This window comes from Epinephelus fuscoguttatus, linkage group LG16, assembly GCF_011397635.1.
Source record: "Epinephelus fuscoguttatus linkage group LG16, E.fuscoguttatus.final_Chr_v1".
NCBI lineage: Eukaryota > Metazoa > Chordata > Actinopteri > Perciformes > Serranidae > Epinephelus > Epinephelus fuscoguttatus.
The window spans coordinates 8,515,921-8,543,112 of record NC_064767.1 but is presented as its reverse complement, the minus strand read 5'-3'; the positions used below and the strand labels follow the sequence as shown (position 1 = coordinate 8,543,112).

Genomic DNA, 27,192 nt, shown 5'->3' with positions numbered 1-27,192 from the left:
TTCTTACAGTGCACTGTGAATAGTAAGAGGATCAGATTGTTTTTTTTGCCACATCACAAAGCTGTCAAAGCTCAAAAGACACAAAAAGAGCACAGATCAGCTTTTTAAAGCAGCTTCCTGTTACACCCTGGAACACAGAGTTTGTCTTTTGAAACGGGTGACACCAGTCATCCCCTACTGGATTACAGTAAAGTAAATTATTTACTGTGATCGGTGAACTGAAAGTTAATTCAAAAGCTTTTAAGACAAGCAACTTATCACCAAGAGGTGTTTATATTCATTAGTCAAACTTTATTTAAAAGCTTTTCTCCAATTGCATCAGGTCCTCCAGCTCAGCATCTACGTGGGACAGCCTAAACCAGACCTTTAAATAGATCTGCACATGAAGATTATTTCCATTTTTGGTTCATCTGACAATTATTTTCTGAATTATCAATTGTTTAGTATATAAAATGTCACAAGAACAGAAGCCGAGAAGCTTGCAAACTTTAATTTAAAGCAGTTTGGGGGAAACTAGCTTTCTTATATCTCAAGGTGACGAAATAATCGGCCCGTTATCACAAGAAAACAAAAGGTTGTTTCCTCTTATTACTTATGTTTATCAGAGATGAGGAATACCGTGCATGCATACTGTAGCTGGAGTCCCGACAACTGTAGCAACTGATTCAAGCTGAAAATGTCAGATCAAGGAGTACCCATTATTAATGCATCAGGCTGCACCTCAATCAAGGTTCAGCCGTGAATCCTCACTGACAGTCATGACGGTGATCTTGAAGGATGAGATCAGGTATAATTAAATTAACCAGACACTTATTTTCGAGTTCTTGATAATTATTTCATAATCTCCAGAAAACAAATGTTTTCTCATGATACATTCAAGTTATCTTAAGAAATCAGCCTTTTGTTTTCTCACGAATTGACATAAAATAACCTGTTTTCACAAGAAAACAAACTTCTTATCTCAACACAGTCCAACATGTCCATTGCATCAGTCCAAGGTGACGTCATAAGATGTCTTCTTTGGTCTGACAAACTATCCAAATCCTAAATATATTGAGTTTACAATTATATAAAGTAGAGAAAATCAGCAAATCCTCACATTTGAAAAGCTGAAACTAGAAAAAAAGTGCAATATTTCTGCTTAAAAAATAACATAAAATGAATTGATTTCCAAAATAGATAATTTTCTGTCGATTGACTAACTGGTTAGATGACAAACCTCTGCAGCTCTAACCTTTAAAGCTAATTGACATTTGAAAGGCTCACACCTCACTGAGCATGAATTATCTTCAGTTATCCAGTAGTCTAATAGTTCGGCCAACATCTGCGACCTCTCTGGGAGGAACAGTCAGTGGTGATATCTTTATTCTTATTTTTGTTATTGACAATGAGTTCAATGAAAAGACCGAAAACACAAACTGAATGACACATTTTTACATAATATGTGTAATTTTTAATATGAAAAATTCATATCGTGATACTTGCGATATTTCAACTTGTTGACATGTTGACGTCATACTGTTACTCACGGCAACAACAAACATGGCTGAAAGTGAAATTATTACTGACCCCACAGTGGTTCCAAAAAGAGGAGCAGCTTCAGTAGTGTGGAATCAGCTGTGGTGTCCTGAATGTGTATTAATCTGCAGCTGGAAATAGTCCCAACAAAAACACTATGTACTCCTGTTAGAGTAACATTTGCTAAGAACAAAAGTGCTCAGATATTTTAAGGAATTACTTAGCCTTTATAAAATATAAACGCAATGTTGTATTCATCCATTTTTAAAGATTTAAGTCTTAGAATGAACAGGAATGAGTGAACTTGAGGCTGAAGGCCACAGACAGGTTAATGGTTTTAATTTGGTCTTTTGACTGGATTTGTAGAAAAATATAGACTCATACTGGTTAAAATACTTATTAAAGCCTGTCAGAACTCTGTATAAAGCTTTGTCACAATTAAAATAATAACATTTCTATATATTTCAAATGTTTTTATACTTCCTGAAAAGCTGACAACAAGTTCTGGAAGAGTTTTCAAGTTGATTTAACCTCATACCCGAAATACTCCTGACTCATACACACCGCTGGAACAGTAAAATAGTGAATGACTCATTACATCAGTTGCAGCACGGCTATCCATTACAACATGGTTTTTAAGTTTTTAATCCAAATGCAGACTAAGGTATTGTACAGTTGACATTTTGGAGGCAACTCGAGGCATTATGTAACAAAACATTAGCAAAAAACGAGCAGCTTGTGTTTTTTTAACATCCTTGCTTAAAGAAAAAAAAAAAGCTTTCCTTTGCGTTCCAGTGGATAAATGTCATCTATCACTGTTACTGTGTTGAATTAGTTAACGTGTAGTCCGTCTGAAGCCTTTTAATAATACATCTACTAATATTAGTGTCATTCTCCTTCACCCAAATTGCATCTGTTGAGGGAATAATGACATTGATTGGGTTCCTGCTGCTCTATTCAGTCTCCTGTGCCTTTTGTCTGCCTCTGTATACACAAATGATTCTGTGGCGAGCTAAAGGATGGTAAATATGAAATTAGCATTCTACGGCTCTCCACACCAGCGAGCAATACCTTATCAGAGTCATATAACCGAGACAGATTCAGGGTCCATATTTCTTTTACAGTTTCTTAGAATAACAGTGAGTCAGAATATCTTATTGGCACTGCCAAAGGCTCCCTTCAGACCGCGCTGATTTACAGCATTTCACTCATTTTATTACAGTTTGTGTGCACTTAACATTTTCCACAAAGTAGGAGACTCTCTCCTGGAGTGAATCCTTTAAGTCTCAGTTTACAGGCAGATTTTGCCTTGTGTTGCAGATTGTGAAAAGTGGCTGCTCAGCTGCACTTTGGCCAGGTTTGGACAGGTTCTGTGGCCGAGAGCCAGGTTCGCCACAGAGACTGGTGAGGAGAAGGCACTGGACTCAGCAGGTTGTTTGGGATGTCTCGTGGCTTGATTCTCGCTCCGATAAAATGTCAAGGTGACTCATGGTGGGTGAGAAGTCCACTCAAGCCCAATCTGAGCAAAGCAGTAGAGGAAAGCCAGCATAGGCGGGAACAAGGTGGACCAGCCTGAAATGTAAAGAAACCAAATGTTTATGCTGCTATGTACTGATGCTTTACAGAGTAACTTCCATAGAGATTTGCATTCTTACAAGAACAAGAGAGACAGATAGTAGTAGGTATTTTGCTGTTCTGTGTTGTGTCACGGTTTTTCTCTTTTTCTATTTTTAGCTGCTTCTTCGAGGGTCGAGCAGGCAGGTAAGGACAGCTGTCTGCACCTCCTCCCCAACTGGCTTGCCTCCAGATTATCTCACTAACCTGCACCTGCACCCACAATGCTTTTCAATGGTCTATTCTTTTCCATTCATGTCAAAATCTAATTCACATACACGCACGGGCTGCTTTATGCACAGCTTCACTGTCAGCTTCCTGTCTGCAGCAGAGAAAGGTTACACGGGCTGAGGCTAGAAAAGACGTATTTTTTGCTGATAAATATTTCTGTGCTGTTCTGTAGTCACGTTTTGTGCTGTGAAGTCTGCACAACACAAAATGTTAGTATGCAGTACATTAGCATAATGTCCAGTAAATGTCAGCTAATTATTAATGTTGTTTTAATCACATTAGACATGTTCATGCGCAATTTGAATTATTATGTGTTTCTGACATCTAAATCAATCGTACAAAGCTTTTCAGCTCGAGGGCCCCGGGTGCACCGTGAGCAAGCCTTTGCTGTTGTGCCAAGACATCCCAGCGTTTTGTCTTTGCAGGTATGTAAAAGTCAGTAACGCCCTCAGTGTGAAATAAATTCTCCAACCAGTGATCCAACCTTTGCTGTTACCGACTTCAAACTAACACAGGGAGAATCAGAACTTAAAGGAAACACACGCACCACTAGTCAAACTTCTGGAAGTGTTAGAAACGTAAGAGTTGTTGCGACTACAAATTAATAGTGAAAAAAATAATCTCATCCAGTTGAATGTTACTATGATTTTAATCAACCAGTGCTAATTACACCACAGTTCTTTGGCACTTGATTAACAGAGTGCTTCGAGTTCAAAAGAGGTGAAAGGACCACTGGCAGAGAGGCAACTCAGAACTAAATATAAAACTGATTAGTGATCAGAACGACTGTGCTCCTCAGTGGAGCAGAAACGGACATGGTGTTGGTTGCGCTCTTCCTTATCTGTCTCTCTGGATACATTACATCATTAGACTTACAGAAAGACAACTCATGTGTAGTTCGACAAATTAGCAAACGTGAGGGGTTTTTTTAAGCCTAGGAATGATTCTGTCTGTCAGTCCAGACTGAAATATCTTTATATTGGATGCAGTGTTATGAAATGTCCATGTTCATGTTCCCCTCAGGGTGAAGTGTGATCTCTGTGGTGACTCCTGATATCATCCAGCGCCATCATCAGGTCAAAATTTCACTTTGTCCAATACTTTGATTCATAAGTTAAGATCATAGACTGTATAAAATAATCAACATGGCGTCCGTGACGTCACCTATCGGTTTGTGGACTGCTGTTCTGAAGCCTTGTATTTAGAGTTTTGACAGTCGCCATCTTAGTTCTTGGGACCATATGACTCAAACTGTGGCAACACCTTGCAAACAACCGGTCACTCAAGCAGCCCGGTCCTTAAATATGTGAAACTTTAAGCTTTAATTAATGTACGTAAACAGGTGAGTTATATAGAAATTCAACCACTGCACAAGTTGTTATGTTGAAATTAGCTATAGACACAAAACTGTTTTTGTACCAGGCTGTAAACCTGTGTATTTCTGCTATGAAGTTGGGCATTTTAACATGGGGGTCTGTGGGGATTGACTCATTTCTGGAGCCAGCCTCAAGTGGCCATTAGAGGAAGTGCTGATTTTGGCACTTCAGCCTGGAGGTTGTATACATACATGCAAAACTAACAACATTCCCATTAGTCTTAGCTTGCTAATTGGTAGGGCTGCCCTGTAATAGCTGATCAAACATTAGTTGAACAGAAAGGTCATTAGTTGGCAAGATTTCATTGGTCACTTAGTCGCAGAAAAAAAAAACCTAACTCTACGTGCGGTTATTCCACAGGCTAGTTAATAACATGTCGGGCAGGAAATCCAAAGTGTGGGATCATTTTGAGAAGGTGAAGGACGAACCCAAGGTGATATGTAAACTCATCTTCATTGGTCGACTACAAACATGACGTATCATCTGAAACATGGAAGTAGCTACATGCCCATTAGCCCACAGCGTCATTAACAGGCGGCTCGCTCAGTGTGTGACGTGCACTTGGAGATAAAATTTAGGCCTATATTAATGAAGGTTCATTAGTACGGTTTTGTATTTCTCTGTAATGTAGCACAGTGTTAACAATGTTACTGACACTATTCTTTCTCACAACCAGGGCCGCCCCTCCCTAAACGCAGAACACGCGCTGTGCGTAGGGCCTCATCTTCCATGGGGGGCCACATTTTGTGTGAGGTGACGCATTTGCGCATATGCGCAATGGATGCGCACATGCGCTTCCGTGAGGCGCGCGTAGAATCAGCTCAAGGAAGGAGAGAAGAGACCTGACCGTCCATGCGTCGCTGCAATGACTGACAGCACTCCACATCTGAACAATAAGAGGGGTGCGCTGGCAGGCACTTGCAGAGCTGCAGCAGGTGAAGAGTTGTCGACATGTTGTCCAAACGAGCCTCAGGAGTATGCGGGCGGGCTCCACGGAGGGGGAGACCCGAGCCTCGGGGGTATGTGCGGGGCCGGGAGGTTGGATGTTCCCAGAGAGGGGAGAGGGAGAAATATAGCTAAGATGAAAATAGAAAAGAATGTCTCTGTATTTTATTTCTGTTTTCAGTGTTTAATTAAGGTGGGAGAGGCGGAGGGCTGAGGGAGATCGGACGCCTCCAGAGAGGGGAGAGGGAGAAATATAACAAAATAAGATTAAATAGGAAAAACCTGTCTCCCTCTTTTATTTTATTTTCAGTGTTTAATCAAGGGTGAGGGGTTGAGGTGGTGGAAGTTACTTTCTTTTGATGAGTATTTGATGGCTGTTTGTGACTCAGATTTGTTTATTTATTTATTTCAGTTTGAAGTTATTTTTATTTAATATTTATTTATTTATTTCAGGTTGAAATTTTTTATTTTATTTGACTCATACAGCCAAACTACTGTATCTACGGTATATTTGTTATTGCCAATAAAGGTTGTCAAGTTAAATGGCAAGTTGTTGTACGGTCATTTTGTACCTATGATATATTTGGGATGGGGGCCTCCAAATAAAATTTCGCTTAGGGCCCCAATTTGGTCAGGGGCAGCCCTGCTCACAACTTCAACTCAAACCACCACAATATATAATTTAATAATTAAATTAATATCGTCAACATGCAGGCGGCTAGTCGACTAATGGCCCTAAATGACAACTATTGGTCGACCTGGAAAATTCTTAGTCGTGGGCAGCCCTACTAATTAGCAAATGTTATCATGCTAACATACTGAACATTAGCTAAACCTGCTAATCATGATCATGTTAGCATTATCGTTGTGAACGTGTCTAAGTACGGCCTCACAGAGCCGCTAGCGTGGCTATAGAGGATGTTTTTCTGGGAGAAGTGTTGGCAAACAGAGGTGGAACTAAATCAATGTGCTAATCAAGTAAAAGTACTGTAACTCTACTGATACTATACCTTAACAGACACAAAAGCACCATTCAAGAGTGAACTGGATTAAAACATGAAAAGTTTTTATTCTAGCTATTATAATTTCACATGATGAGCAATGAGCAGATATATTATGCAGCTCTTTTCTGTGTCACTCACATCTACAACTTTAGAGTGATCTTACATGGGGGCTATTGGGTGGCATGTGAAGGTAGCATACACACATCCACCTATACAACTACAAACACAGTGTAATTAGGAATTTGTTTTTGTACATTTCACCAGAGAGGTCAAAGAGTGCAATTACGGCACTGCCTGCAGCAGTAAAAATCCCAGACAGGCTGATTTAAAAGCATTGATCTCATGTTAATGAAGAAAACCGCAACTCCCCCATTGGTGCTTCATTGTGCAGACACATGCAGACAGAAAGAATAGCTGCAGGCATTTCTGCTGGATCCATTATATTTCAATTTAAAGCACAAAATCATAAGAACTTACTGAAAGCGAAAAAATGATTAACTGGTTTGTTCAATGGTCTGTTCTATCATTTTATGTAAGCACCAGGCAGTGCCATGTTATATCTTTATTTTTAGTATTTTAATGCTCTGAATGAAGCTCCATAGAGGCAAACTGAGATTCTCAGTTTAGTTTCTAGGTCTGACTCTGAATAATTCACAACAGATGTGGTATTTTAAAACACCCTGCTCTTATTTTTAGGTTTCTCTTAACTTATTTACACCAAGTCTACTAGAAGAAGCATAATGTTAACACACAATTTGCTGTGAGCCTGACAAGCTTCAGACTAATTTTGACTGTCACAATAAGGCTGAACTGGTGGCTGGAATATGACCCTCGTCAGGCTGTATAGGCCCAAAGACTAAATAACATTAACAGAAGATACATGTAATAATGTTGCTCTGGGTCTGCTGGATGTGTAAATAGGAAACTGTGCTGACACTAAAACCAACTTTAAAAGATCATGTCACTTTTCAGATTGTCCCAAAAAATCAGTTAATGCTGCTTTAAAAATCACTAAACTATGCATTTTATTTCAGTATTAATTAACTGTTCTTGTTAATAGAATTATATTACATGAGAAAGTATCAGTGCGGAGCTGAGCTCTGGCCACTGACTCTGAGCCCAACCCAGCGGCGAGTACAGCTCAGACTGCTTATCATGAGCAGACAGGCTTTAGGACGGCCTGCCATCTTGCTTTAGGTACTAAATGAGCCAAATAAAAAGACACGGGGAGCAAAACAGGGACTGGCACAACCACGAAGCAGATGTCTCTCTATCTGGGAGAGTTTGCCCCAGCAGATGCATAAAACGCCCCAGTAAAACAAGAGCCTCCGCATCCACTGAATACACTGCTGATAAATAAACCAACCGGGGCTGCAGTTTATAATAATTTTCATAATCAGTTCATCTTAAAATCATTATTTCGATTAATGAAACGTCAAAAACATGCCCTGTGTAATTCAAATGGTTCAAAACGGTCCACGAATCCAAAGCTGTTCAGTCTTATTTGGTACGAAGAAGAAAAGCAGCAGATTCTCACATTTTAGAAGCATGAGACCAGCAAATGTTTGGCTTTCTGTCTGTTAACTAACTGATTAAACAACAAATTGTTGCAGCTCTCAATCCCTGCAGGAATTTGTGGGCTTTTGGGACTGTTATGGCCTAAAATGCCTGATTTCATAGCAGCTTTTCTAGAAAATAGCAATCATATTGCAGTGTTTTCAGATGTTTTTTACATTACCACATGTGCAACAGATCTGTTGCAACAGCCTCTACCACAGTGATTTGTCTTGTCCGTTATCCCAGCGTTACAGCCATTAACAAGGTGAGTTTTGTGGTAAAAAAGTATTTGTCAATCATTGTCATTTGTGTCCCATCACAACATTGCACATGGTGGAAAACAAGTTACCTCCCCTTTCGTGCAGAACATCAGGGAATTGCCTTGTAAGGTCTTTAGCAGTAATTTTTGTTACTAACTGTGGGACATTCATGTCACACGTCTTCATCTTCACAACCAGAAACAAGAAAGTGAGTATGATGACGCTGTACAGGGGACGTTATGTTTGGTGAAACTCATGCAAAACTATGATGACTGGTCAAATCCACAGAAAAGACGCAGTGATTGGACAACATTGCAAGGTCATGCAGAATTCATTGTTGCAGTCATGACACTGCAACATCCTGGAGGGGCTCTCTAATACAGACCCAATTTTCCACTTGGCCTCTCTCTAACTGTTGCTTTAGACACACTACTGTCACTAGAGCTGCCGTCCCCACTGAAAGAGAAGGTTAAATGTCCCACAGTGCGACTAAACAGTCAAATTAAAAGACGACATGACTGATGCTCCACGTTGTAAACAAACGTATAAACGCCAGCTGAAACAATCCTGCAAATTAAAAGGCAAACAGAAATCCTATTGAGCGAGTGTTGTGGGAGACAATTTACCTTGAATGAAGACACGCTTCCAGAAGATTCTGCCAACATGTATCCCCCCAAGGAACACCAGATTAGAGAGGATGAGCATAGCAGTGGAGAAGGCAGAGAGAAGGGCAACGCAACGCCTCTCCATCGCCGGGGAGAAATTCTGCTCCTGGGAAATCAGTAAATAAATAAGTAAATTGCAGCAGAACCACAGGAGATTTTCATCGTAAATCTGAGAGACAAAGTGCAGCAAAGCACCTGGTGCTAATGGACTGTGTGACCATAAACTAGGAGGATTACACAGTCTGCCATCAGACTTTACTGAGAACATGAACCTTCCCCCAAGGCTAGAGGTAAAAGCAGCAAGAACAGTCTGAACGGTTTTATTGTTAATGTATTGGAAAGTTTTTCTCACATTAATGCTGAGTTAACTGTACAGTACAATCAGATGTGACAGGATCCGATCCTGTCTGTACTAACTGTTGGAGCCCGAGGAATTATCCCTTATTAAATCAGATTACATGACCCCTTTATTTCTAGCTACAGGACAGATTTCAACATCACACGTCTTAGCCGAAAATTCAATTGATGGAATAGCCAGGGAATCATATCTACAATGTAATTCTCTTAACATCCTTTTTTTTTGCACTGTCACAAGGCAAACACTTGGATTTCAAACTTACAACAATGGAGCGAATAAAGGACAAGGCGAAGAGAGACTTCAGTCCATTTTCCACCAGAACTCCAGCCCAATTCATCAGAGCCCAGTACTGTAAGTAGTCATGGCCACCATGCCAGAGGCAGACGAATCCGAACGCAAGGCCAGTGGATAACATTTTGTAAAGAAGGCCATGCCGCGAACCTCCCAACGGCACGTAGATGTATCTGAAACAAAATTACATTACAATAAAAAAATAAAACACAATGAGGAATAATAAAATGTTCCAGCTCTTTAAAGGAGATTGTAACCTGTCCAATACAAAGAAACGGGCGTGCTGGAGCCTATCCCAGCTGACGTTGGGCGACAGGCAGGGTACACCTTGGACAGGTCACCAGACTATCACATAGAGACAGACAACCATTCACACTCACATTCACACCTACTGACAATTTAGAGTCACCAATTAACCTGCATGTCTTTGGACTGTGGGAGGAAGCCGGGGTACTCCCCCTCCCTGGGTTCAGGGAGGGGGAGTACCCCTCTTACTGTGAGGCGACAGTGCTAACCACTGCACCATCGTGCAGGGCCGCACAGTGGTGCAATGGTTGTGCCGCCCAACTCTTTAAATGCCACTCAAAATGATTTTCAATTTTACAATAACCAAAATAGAAGTTAAATGCATAAACTGACATCAGTTACTTAGGGTAGGGAAAATTTTAACCAAATGTTGATTGTAAGTTAAAACATGACTTTTCTGTCTTGCGGTGGAGATGAGAGTAGAGCAGAACTGGGAAATACCTGACATTTGTTGCTGAGTTTTCTTCTTCTTCTTCTTCTTACACTTTTTACTCTGCATGTGAGATTCCACTGCCTTGAACCTCAATTTTTGAGTTTAAAAAATGTTTTGCAAGTACACCAAGCCTTGTATGCAATGCCTGTCATGATTTAATCTCGATGTAATACCCAATTTTTGTTGAATTTGCACTTCTTCATGTTGCTCAGGCAGACAGACAGCTAACTAGCAGTGGATCCCCTGCTCTGGGCATCCCAGCCAGAAACAAAATATGAGTTCCATTATCCTGATCTGTGTGACATTAATGTAAGAGGCATTCGGTAAATTATTTAAGAAAAAAAGATCTTACAATACCTTGTCATTCATAAAATCCAACTCCCATGTCCTAGCATTTTTAAGACTTTTTAAACAATTGATTGATGACATTTTAATACCAATTAAGGCCTTTAAGATCAATGAATTCAATGCCTTTTTAAGACTTTTTGAGAATCTGCAGGAACCCTGTCAAATAACTGGTGATACTAACAGACAGACCTCTTTTAAGGACAGGACACAGGCATACTGCAGCCAGCAAACAGTGTAGATGTTAAACAAAGGGGAGGTTGAAAATGGCACCACAATGCACCGATGAATTGCAAAGAACACCTGCAACACAAATGATTGTGTCATGTTCATCAATGAATGTTCATTAATGAAATAAATGTTGCTCTGACATCTGGTGCAAAAATAGAGGCACTTCAGGGAATCAATCAATCCTACCAAGTTGTTAATAATGCTGCAATTGGGTTAATGATTCCAAAGTGGTTTCTGTGTTTGCACCAAAACCTTGACACACATCTAACCCACTTTCTATGTCAAGTTGACTTTTTTTTCTCACTTAAGCTCGCTCTTGTTTTGGTTGGGTGAGATCCGATTTTATCATTTTGGTTTAAACAAACAGCAAATGCATTTACTGTGGTTTAAATGGGATTACACTTCATGTGGTATAAAAATAGCAGATGATAGCCCACATGATGTGAATAAGATCGCACCAATCAGTAACGACTGTGGTGCCTGCTGTGAAGAAAAATGGTCTCAGATATTGTGAGAACCTCGTCTGTCCCAGAGGTACCACGTCTCAACGTGCTACATCACTCCAACACGCTTACAAACAAACATCACATTCTTGATCTAGTGTTGCTGAGCTGGGAACTAATTATCTCAGCCACCCTGTGGATAATCAATGTTTCTGAAAGATGAGCCAGCATTTTCTGAGCCTTAAATAGAGTGGCCAGCTTGGCCATATTGGAGGATGAGAGAAGGTGCAAAAACAGATGGAGAGCAACCAGAGTGTTTGAGCCGGAGCAAGCTGAATACTTAAACATGCTGAGCACCTATACGTCTATGTAATTTATTAAGATGGATTCTAAACAGATGTTAAGTAACATGTGACACTTTAGAGACATACATTAAAACCTGAGTACTCAATGTGTTACGCAACACCTGCAAGCAGATGGTGCAGACAACACGCACACGTGTTTAGAGACAGGCAGCAGGCATTAGACAGTCAGTGACAGTCAATTAGACAGTGTTGGTTTCAGTGTTGGCTCAGTATACTTGATAGTTCTTGGCTTTAAAGGAATACTTCATCTACCAAATGAACATTTGTACGTCAGTCACCCCGTGTTATGCTTTATTCGTGAAGGGAATTTTGTTTTTCTCAAATGACTGGTGAAGAAGAATCCTTAAATGGAAAATAGTCTTAATGAATCAGGGGGGTCGACGCTTACCAGCAGCAATACTCATCAAAACTTCTATTTACAAACTCTTTCTATAATAACCAGAGTCTTTTACAGTAAACATAGGGCGCATTAACACCGGGATAGTCTGGGGGACTTGGTTCGATTGGACAGGGAATGCCGAAGAATTTCACACCTTCATTTGGTTCAGTTCACTGTCAGACTGCACTTTTTAAAGCGGACCAAACCGCCTGGACAACGCCACGCAGTTCCAACAGCTGCTCGTTTGGGGGCAGTATTGCCCGAAACGAGCACTGACCAGGAAGACAAAAAGGGCTGAAAACGGAAATCCATCCCCTTCAGCCGGGTTGTGCAACACAAAATCACCAAACACCAAAATGCACTGCACTCTACGTCACTTCCTCTCTTTGGTTCCCTAGATAGTCTGTTTGCATTTCCCACTGTAAGCAAACCGCACCAGGGTTCACCCCCCAGTTTTCAAGCGGACCAGGGTTTGCTCATTTGGTCCACACCAGACTTTCAATAAGCGCTCACACCACTCCAAACGAACTGAACTATGCGCGGAAGCGGACCAGGGTTCGTTTAAAGCGGTACAAATAGCAGCAGTGTGAATGTGCCCATAGTTTGGTGTTTTCTAGTATTGAGGGAGCCGGTCGCTGCTGCATCCCTCAATACTTAAACTATTTCAAAAATTGTTGTTCACATCAGTGTATGTGATCAATTCACACATGGAAATAGGGTCCAAGTTGAAAAATGCCAAACTTATCCTTTAAGTGCAATCAGAACCAAAGTTAAGATGTCGACACCCCTCAGCCCATCCCCCCACTTATTTATTTACAACTATTTTCCCCAGGATTTGGGATCAAATACTCCTCCTCGTACGTAGCAGCAAGAACTCAGTCAAACAGCCAGTGAGAGCTCTTTTGTTGGCTGATAACTGTATGAAACAGAAAACCTGGTACACAGTGGCACACAGACGGGGAAAGCGTAATGGAATGGTGAAGAATGAGCCACTTAGCTGCCCAGGGAGACGGGGTGTCAGTGAGTCATGTAGAGCACATCATTTAACACCTACGCACTCATCTAATGCTCTTCAGACAATTTCAACAGAATTTCAGAACTGCATTAAAACCTCTTTAAAAGCACTTTCACAAGAAGGAACGCCAGGGCATTGTGTCATGGGTATCATTTTGCATCTGCAGTAGGATAATTGCAAGCGATGCCATTAAGCAGGAGAAAACAATTTCCAATGGACACGGATTAAAATGGAAACTTACATTTGCAATTTAAATTCTGGTATATTTAGCACATTAATTGGAGCCTCTTTAGTAGTCTGATATGCCAAATTTCCTTCCAAGCTCATATTTACTGTCTGAAAAGCAAGTGTACATGTACGCCATCATACGTGTCGACACAAAAACTAATTAGCAAACAATAACCAAGACAAGGGAGCACAGACTACCAGTGTTTTCTGACAACCGTGCAACTGCGGCGTTGCCTCCATGTAGCAACCCGCGTCTACCAAGCGGACCATAACCTCCCAAAAGGCTGCATTCAGCCAAGTGTGCATCATTAAAAAGCAGACGAACTAATAATGTGTGTTGTCCAAAGTACAACTGAGCAAACACATAATGCTCCCATTACATATGCACATATTAAACAAGGAGGCATTTCTCCAGGGCGCGGGAACAGTAACACAACAGAGGGAACTATTCAGCAACAACATGCAAGCTCATAATCATGAGAAAGCCTACATGCAAATGCAGCATCCTTGTCCATTATGATGACACATGCGGGCAGGCAGCTGGAGAATGGCAGCTTTTTTTAAGGTTATTCAACTGCAGGAAATGAGCTCTTCACAGTAAGTGTGCAATAAATAGCAGATACAGTATAAATAAACAAACGCTACTCCAAATATAAAGCAAGAAAAACTGTGGAGAGATAAATGGATATATACAGAGATTGACAGACAGATGGATAGCTAGACAGCTGGATATATAGACAGACAGAGAGTTGGATATTCTCGGAGTATTATTTGATTTAGATGACATTTCACATTTTTAGTAAGCATTAACATCTGAATTAGTCTGTCGTCCGCTCATGAAGTGCCTCTTACCTGATGAGCCATCGATACAGGCCCTCGTCAAAGTGCCTGAGAGCGAACAAAAAAAAAGGGAAAGAAATGAATATTGAGTCACAAATTTACATAACAATATAGCACTGAGTAAGAAACACCTGAGCACTGGGCTTCATATATACAGTGTGGATGAAGAATATGTGTTTGTGTGCGCACTCTTTGTCATTAAGAAGATTAGAAAAACGTGTTTTCTTTTTTTTTTCTCCGTGCGCTGCCTATAAACTGAGGCTGTTTTGTGGACGATGTCGGTGGACAGCTTTATGCATTCCATCAATGTTGTCAACATTGGCCAGCTCAGCACACACAGGCCGGATTGGAGTGCATCGGTGTCAGCACATTGGTCGATCTGGTCTACAGCCAGCGCATTTTCAATGCAAAACCGAACACACGGCCTTCCATCTCAACTTTATGTGCTCTGAATTAAGAGGGCATTTTCCCGCTGTTAATTACATTTAGGAACAGAGTGACTGTGCTGTGAGAACAAGGCATGAAACTCCACACTCCCTGGTCACTTTACAGTATATACATAAGGGAAACCACATTGGGCTCACTGACAAACACTGATTTTTTTAACTGTGATGTTTTCTTATTGTATGAGGATGTTTGTTCTGTCTAAACCTTGTCCATATACCCAGTTACCAGTTTAATCGGTTCACCTAATTTAAACTACTGCAGCCTGATACAACAGTCCTGCAATAAATACTACCTTTATTAAGGTTATAATTTTGGAAGGTGTTAATTCAACTTTATTATCTTTGTTTTATTTGATCTAAAATGTTCTTCAATTATTTTATTGCCTCATATAAAATATTGTGAAGTGCTATATAAATTAACTTTGATGTAGTTTGTGATGCTGTTGAGCTGTAATGCATTACACAGAGAGTAGTTTGTGTTATTTAAGCCCAGTCTTATTGATATACAAGCAGTGGACACAATAATAGAAACACCTAGTATAATGCAAAGCAGCTTGACAGTGCCCCAAACTGCTGTGTCCAAAATAATCACACATTTAAATCACCAAAACCTGAACAGGATATTGAAGAATATATTTTGGGACTGGTGCACCACTTTAGTTTTGGCTAGGTGTACCTAATAAACTGGTAACTGGGAAAATATTTCAGCACATTTTGCCCTGTATCAGCCTTTTTCTTTGTCCAGAAGTGGTGTGCATCCCAGAGGACATCAAAGCTAATTGGTAAACACAAACACAAAGCACTGGACCCAAAATGTTCACTGTTGCATTTAGCTGAAGGCCCTGAAATATTTTTTCCAAGTTGTGGAAATACTGTTGCCTTTAGCCGTTTAATATTTGAAGCCCTGCTGATTAAGGGGCTTTATCCCCATGTAACAAGCACTGCAATGTGTGTGCTCATTTCACTTGAGCAAGTGTGACCCCTTCAGCATAAGCCAGGCATCGTCTTCTCCTTTGCTTGATTGAAGAAGTGTTGAACTTAAAGAATGTAGCAGTCGTCATGACAATTACGTTTATCTTGTGCACTATTTTTGGAGGTAGGTAAGATGGAAATAACTCAGCATGGTGTGTGTGTGTGTTTAGAAACTCATGCTTGATGTGTGTAGCAGAAAAGGGGGAAAAAAGTACAGAATATCCCTTTTCAGCCTTTACAGGAAAGGAAGGTGGGGAGATCAATCAAACACACCTGTGAGCAGGGGGGAGGGAAACAACTAACAAAAGCAGTATGGATGACAACAGAAAGAGGAGTGAAAGCATCTAAAAGAGGAGATAACTAAAAGTTAATCAAGTTTCTGGACATCTTTGCAAAAACAGTGACAAATAAAAGTAAACGAAGCGGCAGTTGTTCCAAAAACATCTGAATTTCCTGGGTAACGAAAGGTTTGGCTTAATCTTTTCGACCTGCTCAGATGTGGCTGTGGATGAAAGTCTTTGTTGGATCTACAAAAATGAAGGTAAGTCTCCTTTCTTGCAACTCCTCAGGCTTCTCATATCCTCCTGCTTCAGGTTAATGTGCAGCAGCCCTCAGCCACCCTTCTATCCTCAGTCTAATTGCATCTATTTTTGCACTGCCCCTTACCCTGCTCATTTTCTCCTTGGACAGTTTATTTAATTAAGGGACATTTGATTTTCACATCAGGACTCTGAATTTGGTCTCTTTTGATTCTGTGAGTCAGACACTTTGTTCATTAATAACCGTTTGATTTGATCAGGCTGAATTTATTTGGATTATTTTGTGGTTTGAATACAGAAATATTTAATTGTGTCTTTCTATCTTGTAAACTTATGTGGCAAAGGTAACATGGCATCCGGGTTGTCTCTTGAACTTATTTCTATCAATAATCTTAAAGTGGCAGGTATATGCTCATTATGCTCCTGCCTGGCATCTAATTCTTACTTTAAATGTCTGGGATTAATCTACACTACACTATCACTGACTTTATCTGAAATAACCTTTACCTGTTCGATGTTATATACAGACAACTGGTATTGTTTTGTCACATCCCTTACAAAACTAATACATTCCTAAGGGTCAATCTGTTTGGTGACCTCATTGTCTTAGCCATACTGCCACTAACCAGTTTTAACTTGAAGAAAAAGGCAGCCTGTTAATGTAGGAAATGCTCCCAGTGAACAATTTTAGCTCAAGTCTGAAAGAATGATACGATGTCCCTGCTGGTGCCGTGGTGATCCCTTGTTCTGATTGCCAGTAATGACAGAAAATGGGACAATTCACTGTTCCCAGTGGGCACTTAAGTCACTTGACATTAAATTTACCTTTTTCTCAAGGGTACCAGGGACGCTAGCTTTTCCAGTCACTTCAGACTTAAAGGGTAACTTTGGTCATTTTCAACCTGGACCCTATTTTCAAATGCTTTTGTGTCTAAGTGATTAATGGGAACACCATTTTTTGAAATAGCTCCAGTATTGAACGAGAGGGCTGCAGGTGGAAGCAGCAAAACATGCTGCAATGTAACCACTTGGGGCATTTGAGCACCATCATTTTCCGTCCACTAAAGGTGTTTGTTTTTGCCACTGACAGGCTCAGATTGATATTCTAAGTGTCTGACAACTTCGTTGAAAGGATTCCTACAGAGATAGACCTTTTTGTTAAAGAGTAAGACAATTTTTTTTTAACCAGAAACAGGCCCGAAATCACCATCGCCAAAAACGCCAGACTCCATGTAAATAAACAGTAATTTTAGTGTGTATAAAGCCAGCATGTTTTCACATCTAACCGGGTGAATTAAGGTTTTATTTCAACCAAACCAGAGCTAGTGATTGTAGGAACAGTGGTAAGACGAATCAAGTCGGCTTTTTTGAGTTTTATTTTGTTTCTGTCGACTTTTAATGGAAGTGTGGTTTATGATGATAAAATTACTGTTAATTTAAATAAAGTCTGGTGGGTTTGGTGATGATGATTTTGGGGCTGTTTCTGGGTAAACAAAAAGGATCTTACTCTTTAAAGGTTTAACTCAGTAGGGATCCTTTTCATAATGTCAGACACTTGGGGCGCATTCACACCAGGATAGTCCGGGGGACTCGGTTCTCGGCCGAAAAATTTCACACCTTAATTTGGTTCGGTTCACTTTCACACTGCACTTTTTAAAGCGGACCAAACCGCCTGGACAACGTCACACAATTACAACAGCTGCTCATCTGGGGGCGGTATTGCCCGAAACGACCACTGACCAGGTAAAAAAAAAATCATGAGGAAGAAGAAAACCCAGCTCATCGATTGGCCAGGACCGAAAACAGGTCAACAAGTCCATCTCCTTCAGCCGGCTTGGTCACTACAAAAATACCAAAATGCACTGCGCTCTACGTCACTTCCTCTCTTTGGTTCACTTCCTCTCTTTGGTTGGCTGGATAATCCGTTAACATTTCCCACTATAAGCAAACCGCACCAGGGTTCAGTTGGAAGTGAACCAAGACCACCAGTTTTCAAGTGGACCAGGGTTCACTAGTTCAAATGAGTGTCCACACCACTCTAAACGAACAGAACTATCCATGGAAGCGGACCAGGGTTCATTTAAAGTAGACCAAATATCACCAGTGTAAATCCATCCTAAGAATAGAGTGTGCCAGGGCTGACGTCAAAACCCGTAAGTTTAGCATCGCGCTGGTTCCCAGAAGAGAAAGTGAATGTAATTTTTGCATTGCGTTTTGGATTATGTTAGAAAATAAGCTCTGTGGCTAACACAAGTTTATGATACTTACAGGTTTTGTTCAGTGAGATAATCTTCACATATGAACACCTTTCATACCGCATTTGAAGCTTAAATGCGATCGCCAGAAGTAGAAAGCTAATGTTAGGCTTTAACGGACTACATGACTACTCCGCGGTCGCATGACTCTTGACGTCACCGCCACTAAGCTTTCAACTGATTTCAGCCGCTTTATTTTAAAAACATTGTATAATGGGGAAATTGGACTGTTTAAGCTAAATAAGAAGCTGTAATGGCAGACTGCCAGCACTCTCACCTGTTCAGGGGTGATGACGCTTAATGTCCCCGACAGGGTTTGTAGTCATATTGAGCAACTTGTTAGCAACCGCCTTTTTTACGACACATAAAAGCTTCAAAATTCACAAGTAGGGTATTTACTGACGTGTTTTATGTCGTAGAACAAAACCTGAAACTTGCTTAAGCTTTTGTTAACCACAGACCTTATTTGAGGCATTTTACCAAAATCCCATTCAAAAAACGTACTGACTTTTAGACGAGAGAACCGGAAGTGCTAAAAGCGCTAACGGAGTTCCGGGTTTACTGGCACACTCTATAACAATCTGAGCCTGTCAGTGGCAAAACTAATGGATGTACACTGACAGTGCACAAATGCCCACATTGGAGCCTGTTTCTCTGCTGTTCATTGCAGCACTCTCGCTCAGTACTGGACCTGTTTCAAAAATTGTTCTTCCCATTCATCACAAAAAAGGGAAAATAGGGTCCAGGTTGAAAAATACCTAAGTTACCCTTTAAGGAATGCTACGAGACCAATATAATATTGTATTTACGTACCTCCACATCCCTGTGAAACTGTACATGATGCTGACACAATGAGGAAGCTTTGGGGGAACTAGTTTATCCAAAGTAGCCAGCATGGATGGAAGTCCAAACAGCACCAGATACTTCACATAGAAGAACTGGACGAGGGCCAGGGCCAGACCGCCTGTGACAGGGCAGAAGGACTATTACCACTTATTTTAACAATTAGGACAACTTGTATACTTTACAAAGACAATTTCCCTCTGTTTTAAGTCAAGTAAATTGTGTTTATGAAGCCCAAATTCATAAAATTGCCTCAAAGGGCTTTAAACCCTGTGCAGCAAACAACACTGTCTATTTTTAGACCCTCTGCTGGAAATGGGGAAAACTACCCAAAAAAATGTTTTAATGAGGAAAAAAGGGAAGAAACCTCAGGAGGAGCAACAGAGGAGGGATCAATAGATGACGTTAGAACTTGGCAAACATCATTTGCTGCTGACATTAAAGAGCTGCTGAGAACCGTGAAGCAGAATTCCAAAAAGGAGGCCAGTAAACTTTAATGGTTCATTATACCTACTTATGGCAACTAAGGGATCCAGAGAGGACAACAGTGAATGAATTAGTGCTAGAAGTCCACATTCCCGGAGGTGCTTTACATGTAAAAAAAAATTATTGACTTGAGATGTGCATGCAGAGTATTTTTAGACCACAGTGGCCACCTGAGTAAATTACTTGTATCTGCTAAAATGTAGTACTCCAAGTGTCCTGCCAATACACAAAGGGGCTATTAGAGGGTACATAACCTGACTGATTACATCTTCAATTTGTTGAAAACAAGTAATAGCACATAAATAAATTTAAAAGACACTTAGCAGACACCAATTCTGACACTTAAGATAAAGAAAATAACACCACAGATCATGACGACTGGATTACGGATCGAGGCCAATGAGTAAGACAGTAATCAGCATATCTGATGGAGTTTGAGAGCCAACTAAACCCTGTGGGGGTAACATGTTTTTAAGAGTGTCTGAAGGCAGGGAAACATTAAAGCTATAACTCAATGTTACACTGTACAAACCAGCCAAAAATACATACAGAATAAAGACGTACCCAAGGCCCAGGGAGGGAGGATCTCTAAGTAGGTCTCATTAGACTGGATGGAGTGCATGTACATTACATGGATCATGTATTCGGCAATGCACCACCATAGTATGATCCGTCCTGATCTGAGCACCAAGTAGCTAAATGCAGATTCGTCCCTGTCACCTTCCTCAGCAGGCCTCCGCATCTGAAAGTGTAGAGGGTGAGCTTGTTGTTAAAGGTTGCTGGATGAATCTTCATACTGAAAAGGACAAACATGGCAGTAAAAGAGTAAAGACATACTGTGTGGATATTTAGAAATCTACTGCAAAGACGGGTATGAAAACAAGCAACCATAACGAGGATGATGTAGAGTCGGGCTGTGATGAACGATTGTATTTGTTACAGATTAATCCCTTGATCATTTTCTCAATGAAGATAGGGGGTAAAGCCTGTTACAGTATTCTGGAGCCTAAAGTGACTTCATCAGGTGTCTTGTTTTGTCCAACCAACATTTCCGAAAACCAAAAATATCAAACAAGGTTCCTACAGCTTAAGGCAAAGTTACGTGTGAGACTTTTTAAGACTTTCATTTATGCCTCCAGAAATAAAAATTAGGACCAATTTTACAATGACCAAAACTGAAGAAGTGAGAGAGTATGATCTGCTTTAACAGTTCATATAACACTTTCTAGAGTAGAACACATTGCAGAGACAACGGACGAACAAAACTTTTGTTGGCGAGTTGTCTTGGTGATTTTGTGTTTCTCACTCTGCACGTGGGGCTCCACTGCCTCGATTCCCATCATGCCCAGTTTCAAAAACTTTTTGCATACAAAACACAGAACCTAGAATGAGTTTCAGCCATGCCAAAAAATCTTAGGTTTAATAGCCTATTTTCACTGAATTTGCACTTCCCCATGTCGTCTTGAGTACAGTGACAGTTAGCTAGCAGACAATGGATCTTCTGCTGTTAGCATGCCGGCCAGAAACAAAGTATAATTGTTGTTTATTCCACTAACTATAAACGCTTATACTCTTGAGGGTCGTGGGGGGGCTGGAGCCTATCCCAGCTGACACTGGGCGAGAGGCAGGGTACACCCTGGACAGGTCACCAGACTATCACAGGACTGACACATAGAGACAGACAACCATTCACACTCACATTCACACCTACGGACAATTTCGAGTCACCAGTTAACCTGCATGTCTTTGGACTGTGGGAGGAAGCCAGAAAAAATGCAAACTCTGCACAGAAGGGCTCTCTCCTGGGATCAAACCAGGAACCCTCTTGCTGTGAGGCGACAGTGCTAACCACTACAACACTGTGCCGCCGCTGAGAGTGAGATTTTACAATGCAACATCAGAAAAAAAGATTTATAAAATCCTACTTCCCATGTCTTAACATTTTTAAAACCTTCTGAAGATGTATTCAAGACATTTAAATTCAAATTAAGGCCTTACTTTAAGATTAACTAATTCAATTGATTTTGAGACTTTAAGGATCTGCAGGCACCCTACATCATGAAAGACTAAGGAAATCAGCAAATCCTCACATTTGAGAACCTGGAAATATCACTTGTTTTGGCATTTATGCTTAAAAGATGACTTAAATGACTATGATTATCAAAGGAGTTGACGATTAATTTTATGTTCATCAAATAAATGATCGACAGTCTGCCATTGGACCAAATAAGTGGTGACTATTTCTTTACATATATGAAAAATTCAAGTCAATATCCTCTTGTACATAACCTGCCACTGATGTGTCAGCTATTATATTTTAAAAAATGGACCTCAGATCGCCTGCACTCAGGAGCATCGACCGGCCTCCTCCAGACAAAAACAAAAGAGGCAGTTTTAGACCAAATCTCAGTTTAATTCAGGCATAGCTCCTGTCGGCTCTCTTACCTGCTCAACGTAGTCTTTGTATGTGATAATGGGTCCATTGTAGAAAAAAGGGTGATAGAAAGTGTATGAAAACAACCAGCAGAGCTGCACAACTCCACCACGGTCTGCAGGGCACCAGCAGTGCTCCAGGCTGAAGCTGATGAAGCGTAGACCACAGACAGCAACGCTGAAGAGCAGCAGATAGTACTCCTCCTCGGTCTTATACCAGCCTCTCTGTGCAACACAGAGGCAAGGCCAATTATTTTTAACACATTCCTGGGGAATCCTCACATCAGCAGTGACAGTCTGACACTAAATTTAGATATGCTTTTTAAAATCACTCAAAATAGGACACGTTAAAATGAGAACATTAGCAGATTACAGCGTATTTTGACAACTGGATGTGAGAATCTGTCAGCACACACCAATAAACATGTGCTTAAGACAACTTTTAATGAGGTTTGATAAACAGCACTGGGAATATCACTGCTTTCAAAACTGAGATTGAACACTCAACTCAACTGTGCAATTGCGTGTGTGAGCATAGAGGGAAAGAGTCAGATTTTTGGAAGCGTGCACAGGTCTGTCAGGTCTGTTTCACTCACTAAATTCAAATTTCCAGCCATTGTAACTGGAGCACGCTCGCTTGGCTGATACTGTGCAGTTAGAGTGTGTGTAGATCACAGGTATGTAAGAGGAGGATGTTAGATGACCCTGAATGTGATGAAATACTACGCGCCAGCGTCCATGATAACCAAATCAATGTCGAAATGAGTAGAACTGAGTCCCTGAAATTCATTATTGTGTTGTGAAGAAAAGGCAGTTTACTAAAATCCTTTTTCATTTTCACTGCAATAAATGTTTGACTGTCTGCTAGCATGTCTCCTACTGCCTCTCACTTATAGGTATTTTCAAATGCTTATAGGAAGACACCAAGCTTTTTAAATCTGGTAATCCTCAGAAAATGCTTGAAATAACCATCAATATATTCATTCAAGTTCTATTTTTTGGTATGAACACAGAGTGCCAGAGCTGAGTGGACAAATGCCTTTACGTCCCCTTAGTATCTTGCACCCTCTTGTGTTCTTTGCAAATATTGCATTTAGTGGTAATCAATCGGGAGGTGAAACAATCACTAAAATCTGACTAAAACCCAACTAATACTACTATTTAAAATCATATTTATTAAATTTAAATTGAATTTTTCACTTAACTTTTAAGCATATCTTTTGTTTCTCTGTTTTATCCTTTTAATGCAAGATAAAAACAATCCTCCAAAAACAAGTATAGTCCAGGTGATACAACCCACCTGGATCTCTTGAAGTGGTTGAATGTAAAGTGTGGAGAGCAGCAGCAGGTTGCAGGCCCATGACAGAGCGGGCTTTCGCAGCTGTGCTGCTGCAAACGAAAGGCCCAGCTGTACCAGCAGCACACCCACACCTTTAATCCCCAGCACACTGCTGGCTGCTAAGAGGCCATATATTGTGAGTGCTGGCACTCTGAGCTATTAGAGAAAACATAAAAAAATGTGTTGGATTAAATCATCTCCCACTTGATGGCAACATTCCACTTCCAGCACTGTAGCAGCTGCTTCCTACCTCGGGGTAAAAGGTGCGGGTCAGTCTTGATATTACGCCATGACCAATCAGAGTCCACAGCAAAGACTTCTTTGCCCATTCGGTCCAGAAACTCCACTCGAAGTCTGATGGGTCCTGATAAAAAGAATTAACTTCACCATGAGCCTTTAAATCACAGCTGAAGCCTGATGAATGGAAGCTTTGAATAGTCAAAATGTGTTGAGGAGCTTAATTTTTATGTATCAAACAAATGTATAAAGTCCTGCAAAAACCTAACTGAACTGAAATATGCTTATCACAGCTTTCTGTGACACAGAATATCTTAAAATAGGGCTGTACATTATAGAACTGCAACAATTAATCAGTTGTCAACTATTAAAATATATTAATAAAATTGAATTGAAAATTGAAATTAAATTAATTTATCACTAACTCTTTCCATCATTTATGCTTTTTTTTTTTTTTTTTAAATAAAGTCAAAATTCTCTGATTCCAGCTTCTTAAATGTGAATATTTTCTGGTGTCTTTACTCATCTATGACAGTAGACTGAATATTTTTTTGTTGTGGACAAAGCAATTATTTTGGGACTTTGGGGAACACTTATTGACATTTTTCACATTTTTCTGACTATCTATTAGGGATACTGTTTTTTTGGGGCAGATGCTGACACTCGTATTAGCTAGTAAAAATTCCAATATTGATATATCGGCTGACATTTTAGTCACAAACACACAGATATATATATATATATATATATATATATATTAGGGATGCACAGTGTTGGATTTTTTGCCGATACCCAATATGCCATTATATAGGATAAATTGCAGAAAAAAGCAGCATGCCACACTACAAAAACTGTTTAGAAATGCCCTGTGGAGCAGGGCTTCTAAATTTCCCAGGTCCCAATCTGCTCAAGGATTCTAGTGATGTGCCGGTACCCCAGATGTACCCCTAATCCAAGGTGGGGCCTCCTTGGATCGGACTTGGCTCTGGAGGCATGGACACAGGATCTCTGGGAGTGTCCTGTGGTGTCTGGCACCAGTGCTTTGGCGGCAGATCCATTTAGTCCCGTGGGTTGTGAGGTGGGTTAATGGCACGTGCCACAGATGCTCATTCAGATTGGGATCTGGGGAATTTGGAGGCCAGGTTGACACTTTGACGTCTTTGTCACATTCCTGAGCCATATTTGCAGTGTCGCATGGTGCGTTATCCTGCTGGGGGGGCCACTGCCATTGGGGAGTACTGTTGCCATGAGGGGGGGTACTTGGTCTGCAACGGTGTTTGAGTGGGTGGAACATGTCAGGTGGTATCCACATGATGCCAGAACCATAGGTTTCTCAGCAGAACTATGCACGAGACAAAGATATGTAATGAAGGCAGACGATTTTACATTTTAACAATAAACTTTACAGCCAAAAATGACATAAATGCACTAAAATAGTCAACTTACTAGGGGATTTTATTACCCTAAGCATCTTTTTCTGCATCATGTCCTGTTAAAAAAAATCATATCAGTGCATACTGGACATCACATCCAGTATCCAATTGCTATCAAACAATCCAAACTGTCTCAGGAACTGCTTGTGTCCTTCTATCGCTGCTGTATTGAGAGCATCCTGACATACGGCATGCTAGTTTGGTTTTCCAGCTGCACGACTGCTGAAAGGAAGGCTCTCCAGATGATCACAATCAGCCCAGAACATCACTGGTACACACTTGAGGACTTGTACAAAAGCCGCTGTCTCCGTAGGGTCACAAACATAATTCAGGACTCTTCCCACCAACACTTCACACTGCTACCCTCTGGAAGGCGAGACAGGTCTATGAGATCTCGCACTTCCAGACACCTCAACAGTTTTTATCCAAGTGCTATTAAGATAAAGTGCAAACTGTGTTTGCTCCTTGGCTGGGCCAGATGTGTAATTCAGTCTATACTGCTGCTGCTCTTATTACATTATTATTATTATCATTATACATTATCCTTTTTTACTTGTAGTGTATTTTATGTGTCTCACTGTTGCTGGTTATTGTTTATTGTCTTTTGCTGTTTTTATGTGTAATAGCCCAGAGATCACACAATTTCATTGCACTGCTGTGCAATGACAATAAAGGCATTGAACTGAATTTTATCAGCTGACTGATGTATCGATCAGGCTCTTCTTTGTATAGACCAGGCAACTAATGGATTAATGGATAATACAATAAACAGATTAATTAACAAATAAAATATTTCCTAGTTGCAGCCCTATTACATTATGGACTTAAAAGCAAAGTTGTGTTTAGGTGAGATGCTCCATAATGTGACTTGGCTCAGATTGGGCTTTAAATCAGTAATTTTAAAATTGAACTTACTCTTTTATAACCTTTAATAAGGCCTTTTTCCAGCTGGAATTCTCTCTGTAATCCTGCTTCATGCTCTGAGGAACAAAACAGGAAAAATAACAGACACATATTTCTTTTTTCCGTTTTTTTTTATCAAGTCATTGAACCAACACAGAGCTATGAGTCTATCTTACCTTTGGAGAACCTGTGCAGGTGGTAGAAAGAGTACAGGTGAGAGCCAAAGGACAGCACCCAGTATGCAAAGATCTCTGTCCGTGGCAGTGGAGCCAGCTGGGGCTTTAATTTAGATGTCATCAGGTGAAATCACTGCGCTATAGTGCGGCTGTAACACAGTGAGTCAGTCAGTGGTTATACCTGTGGTGTTAACCGTTAGCGTCAGTTAAGCTAACGGTAATTAGCATCGTCTGAGCATTTTAAGTTTATGTCGAGACAACTACGACCGAGTCGGTTTGTAAGTTAAAGTTTTCTGTGCTGGTTTGGCCATTGTTTCAGTCACACATTGTTGTGTTAACATTAACTTTTCGCCTGAAAACTTTCTGTGAGCTCGAGTCAGTTAGCTAGCGTTAGCTAAACTAAGCTAGCTAATGACGTCAACAAGATACAGCGTTACCTGGTGATACCGGGCCGGTGTCCATTGTGACGCTGTTGATTGTAGACTGCACTGTTTGAAGGCGCCTGGACCAGACAGTCATAACGATAACACACCCCGGCATCCAACATTCAAAGGTACTGAATGCTTCTTCTGTTTCCTTGTTTTAATTCGTGACTAGCAAACAACATATTGGAGCATGACTGCCCCCAAATGTGCGGGAGTGCAGCTCTACATACAGTCTATGCTCTACACAGGAGTGGAAAGTCAGGCAGCCCACTGTTACTGCTATTTAACACTTGAGCTTGAT

General features: G+C 40.6%; 1 protein-coding gene across 1 annotated transcript; it reads right to left on the bottom strand.

Moving 5' to 3' along the window:
* Positions 1–1,429: 1,429 nt before the first annotated feature.
* hhat (hedgehog acyltransferase) lies at positions 1,430–27,065 on the bottom strand. The gene is made up of 12 exons (XM_049600845.1): positions 26,904–27,065; positions 26,467–26,615; positions 26,303–26,367; positions 23,968–24,081; positions 23,679–23,873; positions 22,391–22,603; positions 20,510–20,687; positions 19,430–19,580; positions 14,417–14,452; positions 9,791–9,992; positions 9,132–9,276; positions 1,430–3,090 (listed from the first exon to the last, which is right to left on the bottom strand). Exons 2-12 carry the CDS (start codon positions 26,585–26,587, stop codon positions 3,005–3,007), a joined length of 1,506 nt encoding a protein of 501 aa, XP_049456802.1. The 5' UTR covers positions 26,588–26,615; positions 26,904–27,065; the 3' UTR covers positions 1,430–3,004.
* Positions 27,066–27,192: the final 127 nt, after the last annotated feature.